The sequence below is a fragment of the Erigeron canadensis genome, chromosome 3 (genome assembly GCF_010389155.1).
Source record: "Erigeron canadensis isolate Cc75 chromosome 3, C_canadensis_v1, whole genome shotgun sequence".
Taxonomy (NCBI): Eukaryota; Viridiplantae; Streptophyta; class Magnoliopsida; order Asterales; family Asteraceae; genus Erigeron; species Erigeron canadensis.
Genome location: NC_057763.1, coordinates 33,704,058 through 33,724,811, shown reverse-complemented (window position 1 = coordinate 33,724,811; position 20,754 = coordinate 33,704,058). Strand labels below are relative to the sequence as shown.

General features: G+C 31.7%; 1 protein-coding gene across 1 annotated transcript; it reads right to left on the bottom strand.

Moving 5' to 3' along the window:
• Nucleotides 1-9,016: 9,016 nt before the first annotated feature.
• LOC122592309 (G-type lectin S-receptor-like serine/threonine-protein kinase At4g27290) lies at nt 9,017-12,614 on the bottom strand. The gene is made up of 6 exons (XM_043764512.1): nt 11,750-12,614; nt 10,614-10,717; nt 10,221-10,431; nt 9,861-10,098; nt 9,604-9,754; nt 9,017-9,461 (listed from the first exon to the last, which is right to left on the bottom strand). Exons 1-6 carry the CDS (start codon nt 12,597-12,599, stop codon nt 9,162-9,164), a joined length of 1,854 nt encoding a protein of 617 aa, XP_043620447.1. The 5' UTR covers nt 12,600-12,614; the 3' UTR covers nt 9,017-9,161.
• Nucleotides 12,615-20,754: the final 8,140 nt, after the last annotated feature.

The window sequence follows — 20,754 nt, the reverse complement described above, 5'->3', positions numbered from 1 at the left end:
ATCGGCAAACTTACTCCCAGCATACTTGTCAGCAAACTTAGTTCCACAATTTTGCCAAGTTTCAATACCTTAATTTACCACAACTTACTTCCATATTTTTAAATATTTCAATCCTTTTATTCTAGCAACTTATAATATGTCAATGGGATTGGTAGCCTATTGGTAAGGTCTTTGACTTGGGGATCCACCTGGGTTCGAGTCTCACAACCTACATTTGTGGAAGTGGATTAATAAGGTTTTTTCGAGAGTCTTGAATTTCATCTCAGACATGCGTGTAATTTAGGAGTAGGAGTAGATTAAAATGTTGTTTAAAAAAGAAAATGTGTATAAATAACAAAAATCATATGTGTATACCACAATACAAAATTTCTAATTGTGTTTGATAGCTATTTGTTATACTAATTTCCGTAATATTGACATTATACATCCTATCAATGGTATGTACCATAACGAGTGGATTGTGGATACCATGTTATTACTTCTAATATATTAAAAACTATCTTAAAATGAAATTGAGTAAGTCCACATATTGCATATTTAGGACCTGAATACCAAGACGGATTTTTTAACTTTTTTTTATCTCTCCAAAAAATTTTACCTAATGAGGTTTTGAATCTTCAATCTCATGATATTACGACACCTTACCAAACGGCAACCTAGGTGGTGGTCAACCCTTTTTGAATTATTATATGTTTATAAATTCTAAATAATCAAATGTGTATGCTATTAGTATGTGATTATTAATTTTATCATTATGGTTGTTTTGTGCTTTGTGACTAATGTGATGCAAAAATATACGAGTATTTGAATGCACATCTTCTCTTAAAGCTGATATAGCGTATAATTTTATGAAAATGATTAATCCTCCTAACTAAATAGCCTAATAATCCTTCTAACTATGAGATGGTGACATGTTGAAAAATCAAGGGGCAAGATTAGGAAAGAGACTTAGTGGATACCACATGTCACATTCTTAATGTATTAGGAGGATTATTAGGCTATTTGGTTAGTAGAATTTATCGTTTTCCATTATTTTATACTTTTATGTCATTGTATGATTTATTAGTAGTACCAAAACAATTGAGTTAAGGTTAATGATAATCTTTTAAAAATGAATTTTTTAAACATACAAAACACATGTTATATAGTGTAGGGGTGTTGAAAAAACCCAAACCCAATTAACCCGACCCGATCTAAATGGATTTGGGTTAAATGGGTTGAGTTATTCAGGTTTCGGGTTAGTTATTCGGATAACCATATCCATATAAATTTAATTGGTTTGGGTTGTGGGTGAAAAAGTTTTATTTCAGGTTAACCCGAACAGCCCGAATAAATTCTCTAGATTTTCTAATTATTATAATTTATAAATATGTTATGGTTACCAATAATACTAACTAACTACTAAATAGTATCTAGTTCTAGTTTCATAAAACCCATCCAAATCCAATGAATCCCATATCTATATACAATTATCGACTTGACATCTTAAGGACTTGACCACTAGAGTATGCTACTACTGCAGCTACTGATGTACCTATAATTGTATATATTTAAAAATCAATTAAAATTATAATTCAAAATTTGTCTTTTAACCATTAGATATTTTTAACTCTTTTCTATGTCTCTACTTCTCTTGCTTATTAGTAGTATTTACTTCTTAGTATAATAGGTAAATACTAACGACCAACTCACCAAGTTTCATCCCATCTTGATTTTTAATTGCTTTGAAAAATTAAAAGGTACTTTCCAATTCCATGAGTTCACTATAATATAGTGTTAAAAATAAAGGCAATTTTTCTAATAAGCGCAAAATTATTGACCCTAAAATAGTAAACGTAAACGTAATAAAAGATGTCACTTGTATGTGACTTGCCTTCTATCGACCGGCCTTTCTGTTTTGCTACTTCTACATATTTGTGTACATATGCTTAATTAGCAATTAATGTGAAGAAGGATGATAAATATATCATAACACGAATGACATTATCTATGTTCAACTAAAGACTTCGATCTCTATAATGATATGGTCAAAAGGTAATAGTCGACCAAAAACAAGATTATGGGTTCCACCAAAACATATAATTGTTTAATCTCCTAAATAACTTTTATTTGTGGTGGTGACAAAAGTGATGATTGTAAAGCCACATTGCATTGTTTTCCATTCACGCGTTTAATTAAGGCCTAAAACTAGATTTTGTTAAGTTCACAAATGTGAACATGAAATTTAAAAAGCTACAAAGCTTGTATTAATGTCAATGCTTGCTTATGATATTGAATGTTTCAAATAAGTTTCCACCACACTAGCTTTATCAAATACTTTGACTTTTCAGAGTTCCGTCATTTGACTTTTCACATCCAACTCATCCAAGTATATAGTAGCATAAAATATGAAAATCATCACAAATTAAAAAAATATATATATATATTGATCTCAGCGTATTATTACATTTTAACAGTAGCATATTTTTCATCCAAAATTTCTAGTGATGTTTCCAACATCTTTTGTAAGGACTTTAATCGACAGATAATGAGTATCGTGGCATAATGTGAAACGTACACTTTATTTTTCAAATAGAAATCCATTGGTATTCATGCACATGACCTACATTGACCGGCACTACATTTGTGAGTATGATTTTACGACCGCATTTATGATAATAGTTTCATAATGACATACATCTCTTCCTTTGCTTGTATCGGCTTAAATTTGACGTAAGATACCAAGATTTGATGTTTGTGATAGTTAATATCGAATTTTATATCCGCCGGATGTGTTATTATAATTAGGAATACTTGGTCTTCCATGATATTATATGGGTATGATTGGTTCCAATTATTGAATAAATTTTTTTTCGTCTGGAGACTCTCTGATAACGAATGTAGCCATTTTTTTCAACTAACACGGTACTCGCGCAATGTAACGGTAGTTGTGGTGGCAACGGTGTGGTGGTGTGGTCGATTGTTGGTGGTGGTGGAAACAGCGTCGAGTGATTTAGATAATTGATGTAAAAGGTAAATGGAGATATTTTAGATAAATGACTGATATTGTAATTTAATTGAACATTATTTTAGATAATTCATTCATAACTTTTAAAGAGCGGGTTGTCTTATTTATCAAATAATATAAAAGTATAGATTAGGTGTATAGGGAATTAAGATTAAGAAATAAGGGTATTTTGAGTATAAAAAAATGTTGAATTTTTTAAAATAAGAAAAGTCAATATGCTTTATAAGGGGTTATATGTACATTTGGCTTTTGGCACGAACGGAGCCTCAAATCAATATAATTTTTAAACTCAAGCTTAACTTTAAACTCAAAGGTTGAGCCGATCTCGGTCTCAATGATTTAATTGCCACTTTCGAATTTGAATGAATTCGATTTTATACCAGGGTAATGAAGTATCTATAAACACCATAAAAATGTGATGCTCAATAAATTTGCCAGTTTCACAGGGTGAGTATATATATAGTACTCGTACTCGAAAGCAAGGGCGGATCAGTTAAGGAGTCTGAAGGGGCCGGGGGCCCAATTTTCAATCGTTCGTGTAACTTTATCGTATTTAATTCCAATTATTTAAAAAAATACAAAATTTTCTTAATGTTATTTTTAGATCCTGGTGATTTTCGGGCCCCTAATTATTTCTCTAGCTCTCGAGCCGGCTTAACTTGATTATAACTATGTACTCAACTTCCTTTTTTAGCCTACTTACGTGGCATAAATGTTTAGAAAAAGTAGATTCGTTTAAGTCCCAAAATCTCACAAATTTATCCGTGGCTTAAAGGTATAGAAAAATTGGATTCCGTTGAGTCCCAAAATCTCATAAATCCTTGTTGTCAACGCTCATGAGATGAGGCCAATGGTTCATTTTCATCTACAGATGATGGGCCCTAGTTGAATACTATATAAAACGGATCTTGGAGATTATATATTTGACATTGCCACGAATTTCAGTCATGTCAATATGCCATGGAGGTCCACCCATGACTTTTAGTTATTAAACGGTTCATTCGGTTCGGTTGTAGAGGCGGTATTAGAAAAAAATTTCAAAGGGGACAAATTTAGAAAACTTATGAAAAAAAAATCTAAAAGGAGGCAAAATGTTAAAAACCTATATAAATTTTTTTAAAATTTATGAAAAATTTAAAAAAAACATGACAAAATTTAAATTTGGAGGGGGGCATTGGACCCCTCCCCCTAGTACCGCCCCTGTTCGGTTGTCAAGTATATAATAGATATAGTTTTCTAAACTTTGTGAAGTTATTTAGACATTACTATTAATTAGTATTAGTAGTTTTAAGTTTTAACTATATGTTAACATGTTTAAAAGTGATATTTTGAATCATTAAATTAATATACTAATCAACAAGCAGTTAAATTGTTTAAAAAAAAGTAGAAAAAAAGAAAAGAAAGGAAAAGCACATGTGATTGGGTCAACCCCAATAACAATCAGAGGATCAATGGGCAAATAACAAAATCAAAAGATCCGCCAGCCTTTGTAAGACTTTTTATAAGCAATCAAGATTTGGCTTATTATTCTTACGGTAGTAAGTAGCCGCGTGTTGCGGCGGTGAGATGGTGGATGATAGGTCATAAGTGTGATATTTAACCGAACGAGTTCCGCTATCAGATTTAAAAGATTTTGAACGAATTGGAGGAATAAATGATTTATGGAGGAGAGAGAAAAAAAATGATTGGTTGAGATTTGAGGAGAGAGAAAGGGTCTTTGGTAATATAAAATTGATAGAAAGGACATTTTGAGAAAGTAAATGTTGAAACTCACAGGAGGAATCTGCTTTTATAATATCGTATAGATATAAATGCTTTTATAATATCGTATAGATATAAATAGTATAGATATAGATATAAATATAGATAGATATAGATATAAATATAGAAGTATAGATTATTCTTATTAAAGCCTTTTTATAAGCACGAATAAGAAAGTTCAAATTATGTAGTCATCTGGTCTCATGAAATTAATTGCTATATTGTGAAAAAGGACTACGTCTACCAATGATGAATACATAATAGTTGGTCGTCGATCAACACCTACTCCAGAAACTTAATTATAAGGGCATCTCGTGATTAATTGGGAATTTGCCAATTTGGACATAGTCTCTTTAGTTCTTTGTGGTATAGCACAATAGATCAAAATATAAGTCTCTTAGATGGGAAGATCGATTTGTGAACAAAATTTACCTTTAACTTGTTTATTCCTAAGGCCTCACCCCGTAAAGCTGACAAACTTATTAATGGACCAACTTATAAACAAAACTCACATAAGTCACGCACGTATATAAAATAGGCCTTCAAATAAACAAGTTAACGTCCGAAATCGTGTATGGATCAAACTTAATTTGCAAACAATCCAACTCATCTATAATACCTATTAGAAGGTCCTAACAAAAGGGTGTGAGGGTGTCCACTCACTTTATAGAAGCTATGTACTATATATGTACGTAACGTACGTGTATTAATTCGTATAATCTTTTTTAATATAAAAGATTACCATTGTCAATTTGTCTTACACCTCCACATGGTATATATGCAAGTGTGCAAGTGCAAGTATATATGCAAACCCCGTTTTCTAAGTAAGTCCTCCACTATGTTTTTTAGGGGTGGCAATTTCAACCATGTGCTTATGAAAGTCTAAGAATGTACTCGTATGTAACTACTCGTATTTTTTTTCCACTCATAGCAAAGTCAATTTCAGTTTTTACCTAAATGATAGAAAAGGCCCTACAACCTTTGCATGGGATAAGGATCGAACCCATGACCTCTGTCTCCAGAGACAAAGGTGTTTATCACTGATCCAACCATCCTGTTTTCATAGCAAAGTCAGTAGAACTGTATTTGAATTTCGTCAAAAATTAACTGCACAAGGGTCAAGGCCCAAGTTCCAAGAAAGCCCATTTGTATCCAAATATGTATAGACATGGTTAAAAAGTTACAGCCCAATTAAAAGGCCCAGTGTATATTACACATTTATGTTTACAAATCGCAGCCCAGGATTTGTTCAAAACAAACGCAGCTGTCATTGTCAATGGCGACAATGATTTGTTTTGTTCAAAAGATATATTCAATCATCAAATATTCAACTTTTTGTTGATTATTTTATTTTTCCATAAATTAATGTCATTGTTCTTTTAGAAATCCCGGACCTTATCCGCATAGAGGTATGATTGAGTATATAAAATGTCATTGTCTGCATTTTCGGATTTATTTTGTTACTTTTTATTCTATATATAAACTATAGGTGTCGGACTGTCGGATGATGTATGTGATCTTTTACATGCTTAGATAGCCTACTTTGTACTAATGGCACAGAGCCTTCGACATCCACTGTACGGACATTGTGAAAGTCGATATGATTCACGCACAATATGTATAGCTAGTAAAATCAAGAATAGGATGCTTGAAAGGAAATTGGTCAACAGCTGACTAATTACTTATTTTTTTTAAAATTAAAAGTGAATTAGATCAATGTTAAAATATATACCCAAGGTGCCAATAGCCCAACTACATATATAGAGGTGACCCAACAATCTGGGTTGTTGGTACGAAGCATTACTAGGAGACTAAAACTATATCTATATAATTATTAAAACAGTAATTAATCGAGCTTTTTAAAAGCGTTCTCAAAACTAAAACTATGTTCAAACATTGCCACGTAAGATTTTAGATTATATGGCATCTCTATGTTTTATAATAATATTTATAATACATAAATAAATAAAATTGATCTTAAAAGATTTGGCAACAAAATTTTTAATCACAATTAATTTTAACTATATTTTAAAAAATAAATAATAGAGAATTATCTAATCTTATATTAACACGTACTAACCAAAAATCATATAGAAGACTATTTATATTTATATCCATAATTACAAATGAATTGTTACTTAATAATATTTAAAAATTATAAATACAAAAACCTCTAAATCACGTACTTTTAATAATTTTCATATTGTATTTTTTTTAACATGTATTTATCTATTACATTAAATTTATGCTAACTAAACTAATTTTATTGGTTATCAATCTCAATATCAAAAATTTTAAACCGCACAACGTGCGAGTAAAAAACCTAGTTACTATATATATGAAAACTAAATGTACGAAAAGACGTGCCACAAATATTTTATGTTTCTATTTTCTGGCAACATTAACCTCTTTCGTTAAAACTCTTGTAATAATGGTCCTGTCGTTAAAATATTTTGCAACATTAACCCCTTTTGTTAAAATTGTTGCGACAATGGTCTATATTACAAAAGCTCTAACCATCTTTACTATTTACTTTTTCTTACATAAATTTACTAAAGTTGTCGCCCTTATATTTTTTTGCCACATATCTTTCATTTCTTTTACTTTTTGCACGAAAGTTTTGTTTTATTTACTTTTTGTACGTTTATTTTTCTAACTTTTGCCAAGAAAGTTTCATTATCTTACTTTCACCACATAACTTTGTTTTTTTAACTTTTTGTCAAGCAATAACCTTTTTACTTTTTGTCACATAACTTTACTTCTTTTACTTTTTGCACCAAAGTTTTGTTTTATTTATTTTTAAACTTTCATCGTTTTCACTTTTGTCACAAAAGTTCTATTCTTTTACATTTTAAGTTTTCACCCTTATACTTTTTGCCATATAACTTTCGTTTCTTTTACTTTTCGCACAAAAGTTTTTTGTTTTACCTTTTTTTTTTAAACTTTTGCCACGAAAGTTTCATTATCTTACTTTTCACCACATAACTTTGTTCTTTAAACTTCATTCAACCAATAACTTTTTGGCTCTTTCATTTCTGTCACACAACTTTTAACTTTTTTACTTTTTATTACATAACTTTAATTCTTTTACTTTTGGCACAAAAGTTTTTTTTTATTTAGCTTTTAAACTTTCATCCTTCTAACTTTTGTCATGAAAGTTTCAATTTCATTACTTTTTATCGCATAAATTTACTAAAATTTTCGTCCTTTTACTTTTTGTCACATCGCTTTCATTTCTTTTACTTTTCACAAGAAAGTTTCGTTTTTTACTTACTTTTTATACTTTTATTTTTTTTAACATTTGCCACGACATTTTACGTGTCGTTATTTTTCCCGATACAAAATCTAGTTATCTATAAATGGAGTATTTATCTAAAAATTATTGCTGTGCAACTGTGCAAGTCTGTTCTGCAGCAAATCCATTGATTAGGTGTTAAGTTCATCTACGCCGTTGAATAACGTTTTGCCTAAAACGAGGATTAACCTTTGCGTGAAGTTGAAAAACATTCTGCAGTGTATTATTAAGATATACAAATGAAGACTTTTATATTAAGAGGATTAATTAGTGTTTATGAAGGTGTTAATTTCTTACAAGCAGTTTTTGAATGATTCAGTGATCAAGTCTAGCCCGTCCTTAATTAGTTTTTTTAAACCATCATATGTAGTTCAGGATCACTGGCACTTAAAAACCATATTACGATGGTGTCGGATTCATTTTAAAGCCTGCTATACTAATTTATCATCTGCGAAACCAGATATATGGCAATATACTAATTACGATGTATGATATACAATTTGCAGTTTGGCATTGAGGAAAAGGATTGGACGCTACTCAGGGAATTCCTCTTGACGCTGTATGTAACTTTTAAGCATTTGGTTATGTTACTCTCTTGGATATATTATCTTTTTAGTTTGTTTGGAAATCAGCAAATATTCCAGTCAACTTGGTCCTTTATATGGAGAAAATTTCAAGCAGAATAAAGATATCATATTATAAGAACACTCACAAGGTCTAGAATAAGGGGTTATGTTGGTGCCTTAGGCAGTAGGCACATGGGACTAAGGGGTTCCTATCAACTTACCCTTTTTTTCACAAGGCCTAGAATAAATGAGATAGTTCTCCAACACACAGTTGTAATAAACTGTTTTTAAGTACAAAAAGACTATATAGTATGACTGATTGAGTGAATAAGTTCTTGCTAATGTGATAAAAAATAAATATCTGTTACAATATTCTACGCTGCCCAAACTATTAGTTAGTATTCGTATGCAAAGATATGTATGGTACTAGAAATGCAACATAAAGTAGGCAGCAATTTCTAACATTTGCATTATGTAAATGGTTTGTATAAACATTATATACAAATACTTAGATATAAACAAAGGGCAAATACTATCTAGGTTGAACATATGTGATACTTATGTGGTTGTATGAGCTCTGATTAGTGGATGGAGATTTTCCTTCATGTGGTTTCCTTTCTGTGAAAAAACCGGGTTCTACAGGTTCCGGCAATGGAATTTCACTAGCTAGCATAAGAACCACCATCGGCATGTCTGGCCTGACTTCAGGATACTTTTGCACACATAGTAAACCAATATGAATTGCTCGATTCACTTGCGACTGTACATAGGAGTCCTTGATAGTGCCATCTATAAGTTCCAATTGCTTCCCTTCCTGATACAACCTCCAGGCCTAAGCAATGGAGTTCATGTTAATACATAAAAGCGGTATATGGAACGGAGTACATAAATGATATGTTTACTGACTCCAAGTATCTTGAAGTAGACTTGTGTTGTATATAAAAGTGGCATTAGGTGTTACATTTGAAACTTACATGTCCAAGAAGATTGAGATCGTGATCAGTATGATGGAAGCCTCGATTTTTCTTTCCACTTACTATCTCTAGCACCAATACTCCAAAGCTGAATACATCAGATTTGATGGAGTATATTCCATCAATTGTATACTCGGGTGCCATGTAGCCGCTATATATATACAGGAAATGAATGAATGGGATAATTTTGTTACAATTTTCTTCTAAAAAAAGCTCTGTGGTTAAAATAGTTAGGTTCATTTGATAGAAATTCTTACTAGGTTCCCATTACTCTTCTTGTATTTCCCTTAGTGATACTTCCTTCCATGCTTCTTGCCAAACCGAAATCTGATATTCTCGGATTCATATCTTTATCTAGTAATATGTTGCTAGCTTTTAGATCTCTATGAATGATTCTTAGTCTGGAGTCCTGATGGAGATAGAGAAGCCCCCTTGCAATTCCAATGATAATGCTGTAACGGTTTGACCAGTCTAGTGACTTTCTTTTTCCTTCATCTTTATCTGCTCAATATACCAGCCAGATTATGTTGTAAGTGTTCAGTGTGTTACTTTAAAACTATTAGGAAAATATGAGACAACATATAAGATATAATCAGGAAATCTGCATAGATCCACACCAAAAATAAAATAATTCAAGCTTAGATTGGGCATGTATTCGTAGATTAACATTCTTTCTCCTTCCTCAATGCAGCATCCTAAAAGCTTCACAAGATTTCGGTGCTGAAGTTTAGCGATACATTGAACTTCATTCATGAACTCATCTAGTCCTTGATTTGATTCTCTTGAGTGTCTCTTCACGGCTATTTCTTTCCCGTCCTCCAACATTCCCTGCAAGTTATATGGTTAAGTTACATTCAACTTGAAACCAATCTGACAAAACTTATGTTATATCTATGACATTCATTTGCACAAATGCACGTATAAGAGATGGTCATTCTATATGAGATTATATAATTTGGATCTTAAAACATAGATGCATATATTGAAGCTGTTTTTATGAGTAGTATTACCTTGTAGACAGCCCCATAACCACCTTCTCCAAGCTTACAGCTATGTGAAAAGTTGTTTGTTGCATTGGCTAATGTGTTGAAGTCAAACAATGGCAGCTCCCAGTCTCCCCCCTCATTCGCATTGCCAATACGAACAACACGACTTAACCCTGTAAAAGTAAAATTCTGACCTTAGTGCTTTCCGGATTTGAGACTAAGATGATTAGGAAACAACTGCTAACCATTCTTTATTTGATAGTAATTAAAAATGGATAATGAAACTACTGAATATAGCCCACAAATTAGAAGATGTGTTTAAAAAAAGGGCAGGGGTCTGTAGCAAATATTGACCGGTAGCCTGTTTTACATCAATTATGTGAATTTCGTCCAACTTTGAACTCAAAATCAATTAGACTCTTTTTGGAATGATGATGTCATCAAAGTTCCTTGCCTCCTAATGATGACATCATCATTATTAAACCTGTCAACTAACTCTTCAATTTTGTCCTCATCAATTGGTTAGTAAGTAAGTTAGGGGTCTTGGATATGGCAGAAGTTTCTAAACATGTATCACCTCTTCAATCATTTTGTTTCATTCCAAGTTAGAACTTAGAAGTAGACCACTATTGAAAATTTTAGTTTTTGCAACTATATTTGTCACTCTCTTAGTATAGAATTCTTCCCTGGCCTGGCTTATTTTTACTTGAACCAAAAGACTTGCTTATTTGACCCGTTAACTACCTGACCTGACCATGTTTCCACCTCTAGTCAGAGGCCTTACCTTTCTTCTTCTTCTTCTTCTTCATCCTCATGTAAACAAACAGGCATATACCAAGCAGCACAGTCACACCCACGACTATAGGAATGACTATGATCCTCACTCTTCTCTTCGCTTTAGCATTTCTATCTGTTGCATATTTCTAAGTTAACAATTTTGGAATTTTACATATTGATGCAAGGGGGCACGTTGAAAATAGATTGACATGAAACGGGTCAAAAGAAGCCCAAAACATATTGTAAGCGTAAAACATCCTAAACCATTAATTGAAAGAGATAAATATTTGTTGAGATAATGTAGATTTGTTTCTACTTATCATATTTGCAATTGTAACTATCTGTAAATAGATTACATATATCTTACTCAAACCCGCTTTGACCTGCCTCCCACCCATTTTGCCATGTTGACGAGATAGGATGAAATTGTGACTTACATAACTCTGCAGCAGCCATTCGTACATAAATATCTTGCCCGTTTTCAGCATAAGTTCTGATATCAACCAGATCCTCTGACCAAATCAAGCATCCAGTTCCAGTCATAACATCTAAATTTGCATAAGCTGTACAATTACAGCTCTTCCGACATTCTTTCTCGCATTCTTCAAGATTCATGCTCACGTTAAACCAAGTCTTTCGCGTATCTGGCAACTTCACATTAGAATGCTTCACAAATCCATCTCCGCGCGAACAGTTCAGCTCAACTCTCCTCGTGCACCCGTTTGACCAATCTGCCCTTCCCCACTCTTCTGAAAACTTTGGCTCAAACCCATTCCAACACCCACAAGCAGGGGAATTATTAATGTTACAAATGCCATTCGGACCACATAATCCATAACGGTCACAATCATCCATCTGCCCAGTCACATAAACCACCCATTCTTTAGTCCGCTCAACCCATATAAGCCGTTGTATCAAGCCAGCTGGAGTTAAAATCATCCTAGACACAACAGATTTATTAAAAAGCTCATATTTATAATAAATTTCCTTTTCATTAAACTCAAACCCGAATGTATAAATATCATTCGGTTTCAAATTTGGCATTCCACTAAACCTCAACCCATTCCAAGGCCCGGACCTATGCTTCACTTCAGAACCTTTTCTCAAAAAAACTTGAGGGTAACCATTATAATCGAATCGATTTGTATACTCGCCTATAGATGGATCATCAACACTCTTCCATGAAGTTAAATACTTATCTATACCTCTAACAAAATCCTTCCCAAACTTCATGCCTGGCAGGGATGTATCACCTATGTAATCAAAACTTTGCCACAAGTAATTTTCGTTATCAATATCATTCGTATTTCTGATCACTAGATTTCCTGTATCCAGAAGCTGTGCTACTTTATCATTTCCTCGTGTTATGGACGAGTTTGATGACCAAATAATGCTATTAGTACGATTAACGAGCATTAGAGTTCCTTTGTTATTAAGCAGCAACACACCTGAATTGTCAAGAATCGGAGTTTCTCTATTGGCAACCCATACAACCGTCATGACTGATATCTTGTTGTACCATATACCAAAATACCGGTTTCTTGAACTATTAGAAGGACTGAAAAAGCCCATTTTGAAGGTTTCATCATCTGAAGTAATGGTTTGGCCATCAGTTATGTTTTGGTTTGGAGTAATTGTGCTTATGGCTGTGGAGGTTAAGATGAAAGTAAAGATTGTGGAGACAAATATGAACAAAGAAAATATTTGCATGTTGACAGGCAGCATTTCTCAAACGTACTTTGCTTTGTAGTAGTTTATATAGTTGACTTAGTAATACTCTAAAGTAAGGTAATAGTGTAATACCAATACTGTTCCAGGTACACGTAACACGTGTAATTTAAGCATAGGAGTTAGATAAAATGGTGTTCTAAACAATAAGTACCTATATTGTCTTTTATGGGTTATGGGACTCAATAACAATGTATGAAGAAGGTGAGATGTAAACAGTCTTACTCTTGCCTATAATAGAGATGCCGTTTCTAGAGAATGACCTCCGACCTACCAAGAGTAAGGATCCAGAACAAATAGGTTAAGCTTAATTATTTAGCTTTTACATAATGGGTTTGGGTCAACAAAACACATGTTCTAGTGCATTGAAATAAGCCAGAAAAAATATCTTTAATTCTGAAATAGTAGAATTTATAAAAGGTTTTACTTTTGTTTAATGTGTTCCATCTCGTCTCTATGTGTACACGTATTAGAAAAACTCAAAAGAAGTTATTACGATTTAGCTCAACCCTATGCGTTCTATCGGCTGGCCCCTCTATTTTGCTACACATATTTTCCCGTTGTACATATATCTATATCTATATATGACTATATTATAAAGAAAAAGGTCCAAATGGCCCCTCTATCTATTTTATATTTACCTAAAATAACTATAATACCTTTTCTCTCTCCTCAAATTTCAAGTTCTCAACTAATCATTTTTTTTTCTCTCCAACATAAATCATTTTTTCCTTTAATTCATTCAAAATCTTTTCTTTCAAAAACTGTACATCGATAAATTATAAAAGTTATATGGGTGTTCTTAAAATTTCATGCTCTTTCATTAGAGATGTTATTCGATATACTTTCGACGAATTTTTAAATCTGAGGGCGGAGCCCATACGGCTAAGGCATTTGACTATCATACTCTATGACATATCACACTCTATGATCTAGCTATTACCCCTACTATCTCACTGTCTCAACGCGCGGATACTTACTCTCGTCATACATGATTGGCTCTTTAAAGAAGGATAAACAAATCATATTGCTAAAAAGGTAATATATAGTCGACAAAAATGATTCTAGACCCACATTGCGTTGCTATTTTCTCTTCATGAATTTAAGGCCAAAAGTAGATTTTTGATACTCAAATATGAACTTGAACTTGTATTGTCAATGCTTATGAAATTGAATATTTCAACATGACATTTATCTCTCTTTCAAAGACTTTGACTTTTGACATCCAAGCGGCACTACTATATGACAATCAGTCAATCATCACACCTAAAAAATGTGGTGCAATATTATTTTTCAAAAGGTTTGATTTCAGCAATATTACTCGTATTATAGTAAAATGGTTACCACAATCTTAAAAGTTTTTGTTAATATATATATATAAAAATTATATCTTTGATATCAAAATTTCATCTTTTAAATTTTAAATCTTATGATGAATTACAACTATTTATACACGTTAATAATAGCTCGATCATATGACTAGTCATTAATGGAACCCATTACTATATGATCATGATTTTAGAACCGCACTAATGACTATGATTGTATTGCATACCTTTCTTCAATCTTCATGTATGTCTATCTGACTTAAATTATTAAATAGAAATTTGTTCAAGATATGATTATTTATGACTCATTTAGGGGTAATGATAAATGTACCACAAAATAGGATAAGTGTATCATAGTGTACAAGTTTCACAACATACTGTACAAATATGTATTACGCAGTTATGATAGATTCATTAATTGTTGTGATATGAATATCACCTCCCCTCATTTAGTGGTAGAAAATTATATGTGTTTTCTTTTTAAATATTTTTTTTAATATGAAAAACAAGAATCGTGTTTAAATGTGATAAGGAAATGATAAATGTATGACAAAATAAGATAAATGTACCACAATGTACAAGTTTCACAACATACTGTACAAATATGTATTACGCAGTTATGGTAGATTCATTAATTGTTGTGGTATGAATATCACCTCCCATCATTTAGTGGTAGAAAATTATATGTGTTCTTTTCAAATATTTTTTTTAATATGAAAAACAAGAATCGTGTTTAAATGTGATATTTTTAAATAATTCTTAATGAAAATTTTAATTTAGGAGGATGTATAAAAGTAAATATCTTTTCGAGGTATTTATCAAATGATCTTTGATCTTAAGTTACTTATTGTAGGATGTTTAAAAGGAAACATCTCGTTTAATATAATAAGTGATCTTTGGTCTTGCCATATTCAATGTAACATGATCAAGTAACCAACGGATTAAGATGAGATCGTAACATGTATGAAACATTTGTCTATCAAAAAATTTCCTACCATCAAAACTAGTGAAATTTGCCCATCAAAAATTTAAAAAAAATATAAATAAAACAAAAAACACTAGTGACATGCATTACTGCCATGTAGCCCAACACATATATTGCAGATACCAAAGTTTATGGTTCGTTTAATTGTAAAAAGTTGCGAGTATTTATCTAGAAAAATTTCCAAGAAAAAACACATGAAAAACAAAAAAATAAATTTAATTACTTTTTTCCGAACAAATTTTCAATGAAAACAGAAAGTAAAATTAATTTTCCAACTAAAATAAATATATAATTACAATTTAAAGGTGTCATATTTTGTATTAAGACATGCCAACTTGCCGAGTTATTATAATTAGCCAATTAGGAATACCTGGTCTAACTCTCCAACTATTGAATATCCTTTTGTGTCGAGAGACCATGTGACCATGAATGTAGGCATATTTTGCAACGTCTAATTGGCAGGAATGTAATTGTGCCTCGAATCAAAACGTGAGCTCAACTTTTAGTTGAGCTTGAACTCAGTCTCAATGAGTTAATCAACATCTTTGTACTCGAGTTAATTAAATTTGATAGCAAGAATTATAATAATGTAAAATAACACATGTTCAATAATTAAGCTTGTAAAATTTACGAGGGTGAGTATTTTAGTACTCCGGTATTCATGAAATATACCCGAAAGCAAATGTCCTACTTAAATATCTAGAGGTCAGTTTAATTGAGCTAAATCAAGTGGACTTCCAATAGTTTTATAGTCTAACTCGGCTAGCACGTGAGCCGACTTGATTTGACTATAAATACGTACTCGATCAACTTCCATTTTGAGCCTTCATGGCTTAATAAGTTAATACTGTAGTATGTTTGGTTTGAGGGTTTGGGAACGAACATGTCATGTATTGTTTGGTTTCACTGCAAAATATTTGTTGTTTGTACGCACCCTTTTTTAAAAATGCGAAAAAATTTTCTAAGTTGTTCACACTTAAAATTGTGTACAAACAGGGCCGTCCTTAAAGATTTATAGATGTAGGCCCAGAGGAAAAAATAAGGGTCTATAAGCTAAACGCAACAAATTATACCATATAAATTAATCTTAAAAAATGACTATAAATGTTTATCAATAAATGAAATATAAATTCCAAAGACAAATAAATTTCCAATAGGTTTAAAACAACATAGAAAGGCCTGAGGAAATGACAAACAACAAACAACTATGTCATTATTTTTTAAATAACAATAATGATTTATATATCATTTAATAATAATATATTATTTATATGCATACATATTACAATAAGTAATAAAGAAAAGTAAATACTTGTCATGTCAAATATATGAAAAGTGGAACAATGAAAGTTTGAAAAGACGCTCCTTGATCCGTTCCGAATTTTCGATAAGTAATGATAATTCTTTTTTAATCCAATAAAAGTATATACGTGTGTTTTTTATGGGTTAAATTATATGTTTTAGTTTTTAGATAATTGTTAGAGTTTACAATATACATATATAATTACACACGTATATACATAACAATAAAACTAGAAAAAATCGGGCCCCTTAAAAAATTGGGCCTCGGCCCGTTGGCCACTTTGGTCACCCTCTAGACCGCCCATGTGTACAAATAATCTACACTAAAAAGTGTGAAATAAGTTACAAGTTTCATATTTAAAAGTGCGAAGAAAATTTTTACACAATAATAAGTGTGTAAAATATTAGATTTGTACGCACTTTTAAATGTAAAGATAATTTCTTCGCGGGTGATTTCTACGCACTATAAAAATCATTTCTTCGCAGGTAATTTTTACAGAAGTGCGAAGAAATCGCCCGTGAAGAAATGATCTCCACACTTATAAGTGTGTAAAGTATACAATTTGTAAACACTTATTAGTGTGAACATTTTTCTTCACACTTTTAAATGTGAAGCTTGTAACTTTCTTCGCATTTTTTAATGTAGACTATTTTACATAAATTTTTAATTGCGAAGTATTCTAACAAAATTTTACTAGTGTGTAGAATAAAGTGTGTAGAAATGATTGATAAAGGAATCAAGAATGGGTATGAAACCCAATTGATATATTCTTCCCCCGATAGAAAGACAAAAAAAAAAAAAAAAAAAATCGCCAAATAACGAAATTAATCTCATTTCCATTGCTAAAGGCAAAGAAAACAATAGAAAACTATCAAACTTTCGGGGATGAAAATGTTTCTCAGAAAAATATTTTTTTATTACTCCAAGTAAAAATATTTTCCCGACAAATTTTTGGAGATGACTATATGATTTTTTTCAAAAATTTTGTGCTTTTTAATTCCTTCCAAATAAAAAAAACTTCCCTTCATAAATTAACAACAAATTAAAAAAACATTTGAAAACGGCATTCTCGACAACCGGAATTTCTTCTTGTATAAAATCTTATAAATCATTGGTGTCACTTATGATGTAACTTCTTTTTAATTTTTTGTCGACCAAGATATTAATACCACCTTAAGCGAGTCACTAGTCAATGAATTAAAATGTCTATATATGCAAAATGTAACGTGTAATGCGCTCAGCACATGAGATGATATATATATTCCGATCGATGGTTCATTTTCATTTGCAAATGATGGGCCCGAGTTGATTTGTTGATCAATAAAACCTTTCTGGTTAACTTTCAAAGGTGACTAGCTGGTATATATGAGTCACAGAGCCACGATTTTCAGTCATGTCAAAAATATGCCATAGAGGCCCACCCATGACTTTTATGAGCTTCTGATTCATTCGGTTCATTTTCTAACAAGGGGTGTTTGGTACAATGGAATAGAAATGGTGGAAAGAAAATGAGAAAGATTTGGTTGCAATGAAGAATGAGAAAGATAATCGAGAAGTGAAAATCGATTTCATGCCCTCCATTCTTTCTATACATTGTAGAGAATGAATGGGAATTGAAAAAAAACTTTTCTTTTTTTTTAATTGATGTTATTGTATTAAATTTAATATTTATTTAAAATTTTGTATTTTTCATAAATTCATTCTCTGTTTGTACCAAACGATAGAATTCATTCTCTTTTTAAATACTCACTCTTTTTCTCACTATATTCATTCTCTATTAAATTTTCATTCTCTTTGATTCACTCGCACCAAACACCCGATACATTCATAGTCGACAATTTTGTAACTAGTATCGTTTTCCTAACTTAATAAAGTTCTTCAAACATTAGTACATTACTATTAGTAATCTAACAATAAATTACCAAAAAATTGTTAAACCAAAAAATTTAAAATAAACACTTATAATAGGTATTACTCATCTCATATCATTCTTTAAAAGCGAGGGAATTTTTTAATGTATATTTACAAAAGTTAAGGGGTGTTGAATTCACAGTTAATTTTTTTGGAGATGGTCTATTTAGATATTAATGTTGTCGTTGGGATTATCATTTTCCTTTAAAATAAAAGAGAGGATGTATTGGTCAGGGTCATGCGAGGTCTCGTGTCCAACAATGCCAGTCTTCTCGATACCAGTTGTTTGGGCCAACATTGAGCCACCCACAGTGAGAAAAAACAGTTGTTTGATTTTGTTCAGTTGTTTTTTAGGTATTTGAATATAAAAATGACAAATAAACCTAAAAACAAATATGCCTAGTGTATTAGATGATTGACATATGGACCAATCATCAATAGATTGATACATAATGGGGAGGACTTGAAACTTTAAGGCTATGTTTAAATTCATGTGTGAACAAAATGTTTTGAGACTAAAGACAAAGATTTTTTTGAAAATAACCAGGTCTTCTCTAGAATTGAAATTAGACTAAATTTGCTATTAAACAGAAAATGCCGTTAATTCTAAAGTTGCTATTAAAAAAAAAGTGACATGGATTATAAATTCTTCTCACTTCTCATCATCATTGTCATTGATCATATTATATAATTTGATTATTTTAAATATCTTTATCATTTTTTATTATGTATGTATATATTGACTGAATCTGCAAAACAAACGAAATAAACGCGAATTTTGTTTTGTTAATTTTTTATGTGATCCTTAAACATGTTAAATTGGATACTTGAAATATTAAATAAATCTAATTTTAGAAAACGAAACACATATAATTTGGGTGAACCCGAATAACGAAATTAAGCAAATGTCAAAATCAAAAGATTGGTATTTTTCCCATACTTAACAACCAAGGTTTTGCTTATTGAGGATTTTTTTACTTGCAAGAATAAAAAATTTCAAATTATAGTCACTTGGTCTCATGAAATCAACTTCTATTATGAAAAAGTCTCCAATAGTTGGTCGACGACTCCTCCAAAAGCTTACAACAGCATCTCGAATGATACCTATCTGGCTACCATGATCCATTGATCCTTCCTATCCCATTGGGTATCATGTCAGCAACTCATTTGGGGTCAACGTGATGACCATTCCGGGCTTCAAATTGGTGGTGATCACCTTCACACGCAGGGCCATACCCGTGATTACCGCAAGAATCAAACTGATGCCTTAACTCAATGATAACCAGTGACGGAGCCAGGAATCGATGTTTTTGACTCATTGGAGGGGGTCGTATTATATAAACTTCGAAAAATATTTGGTCGAGCTATAGAAAATCCGTTGCGTTTACGCCTATTGGGGGAGGCTAGGCACCACCCAGCCCCCCCCTTGTCTCCGCCTCTTATGATAACCTAAGGTTCTATATGTACCTTAGCTTAATTTGCAACAATCCAACTAAATTTTTCTTAGAAATTTTAGTTTTAGGTGGACCAATTACAAATCGATGTGGCAAATTAGGTGAACCAATTACATGTAAAGTTATTTTTTTTTCTTTCATTTTTTTTTTATTTCGGTGATAACACGAGTTTATAGGGAAAAAAATAAAACCTTAAAACTTAGCCCACACGTAATTTGACAAAGATGTTATCATTGAAACCCCCCAAATTTATATATATTGATATAATAAAATCCGAATCATATAAATTATAAACTGTAAAAAGTGAGAAATATGATTTTAAAATTGGTCGTATTTGGAGTCTGCATCTTGTAAAACTTGGATTCAAAAAAAGTCAGGCTCCATTGCTACAAAAATGCAGAGATTGATCGTAGAAACATCCAAATAGTAGCATTCCAATTTATATACTTCACTGATACTTCAGTAGTAGCTTTTTATCAAAAATTCAATATTTAGCCATCTGAAAAAATCTCACCACCACAGACCAATAAGAAAATAGAAGGGAATGATTCATGGAAGGAGGACAACCAACCCACCAGCAGCCCCACGTTTCCAACACAAAAGAAATTTCAAATGAAAGACAAATTAGTGTGCACTAGGGATGGCATGTCATTTACACAGCAGCATAAAACCATACAAG

Excerpts from the sequence above, each read along its gene's own strand:
- LOC122592309 (XM_043764512.1), bottom strand. The coding sequence starts at position 12,599 with ATGAAGTTTGGGAAGGATTTTGTTAGAGGTATAGATAAGTATTTAACT. Across the intron at positions 10,432-10,613 it reads GTTATGGGGCTGTCTACAAG|GGAATGTTGGAGGACGGGAA; the intron begins GTAATACTACTC and ends TATAACTTGCAG. Across the intron at positions 9,462-9,603 it reads ATCTCAATCTTCTTGGACAT|GCCTGGAGGTTGTATCAGGA; the intron begins GTAAGTTTCAAA and ends TCCATTGCTTAG.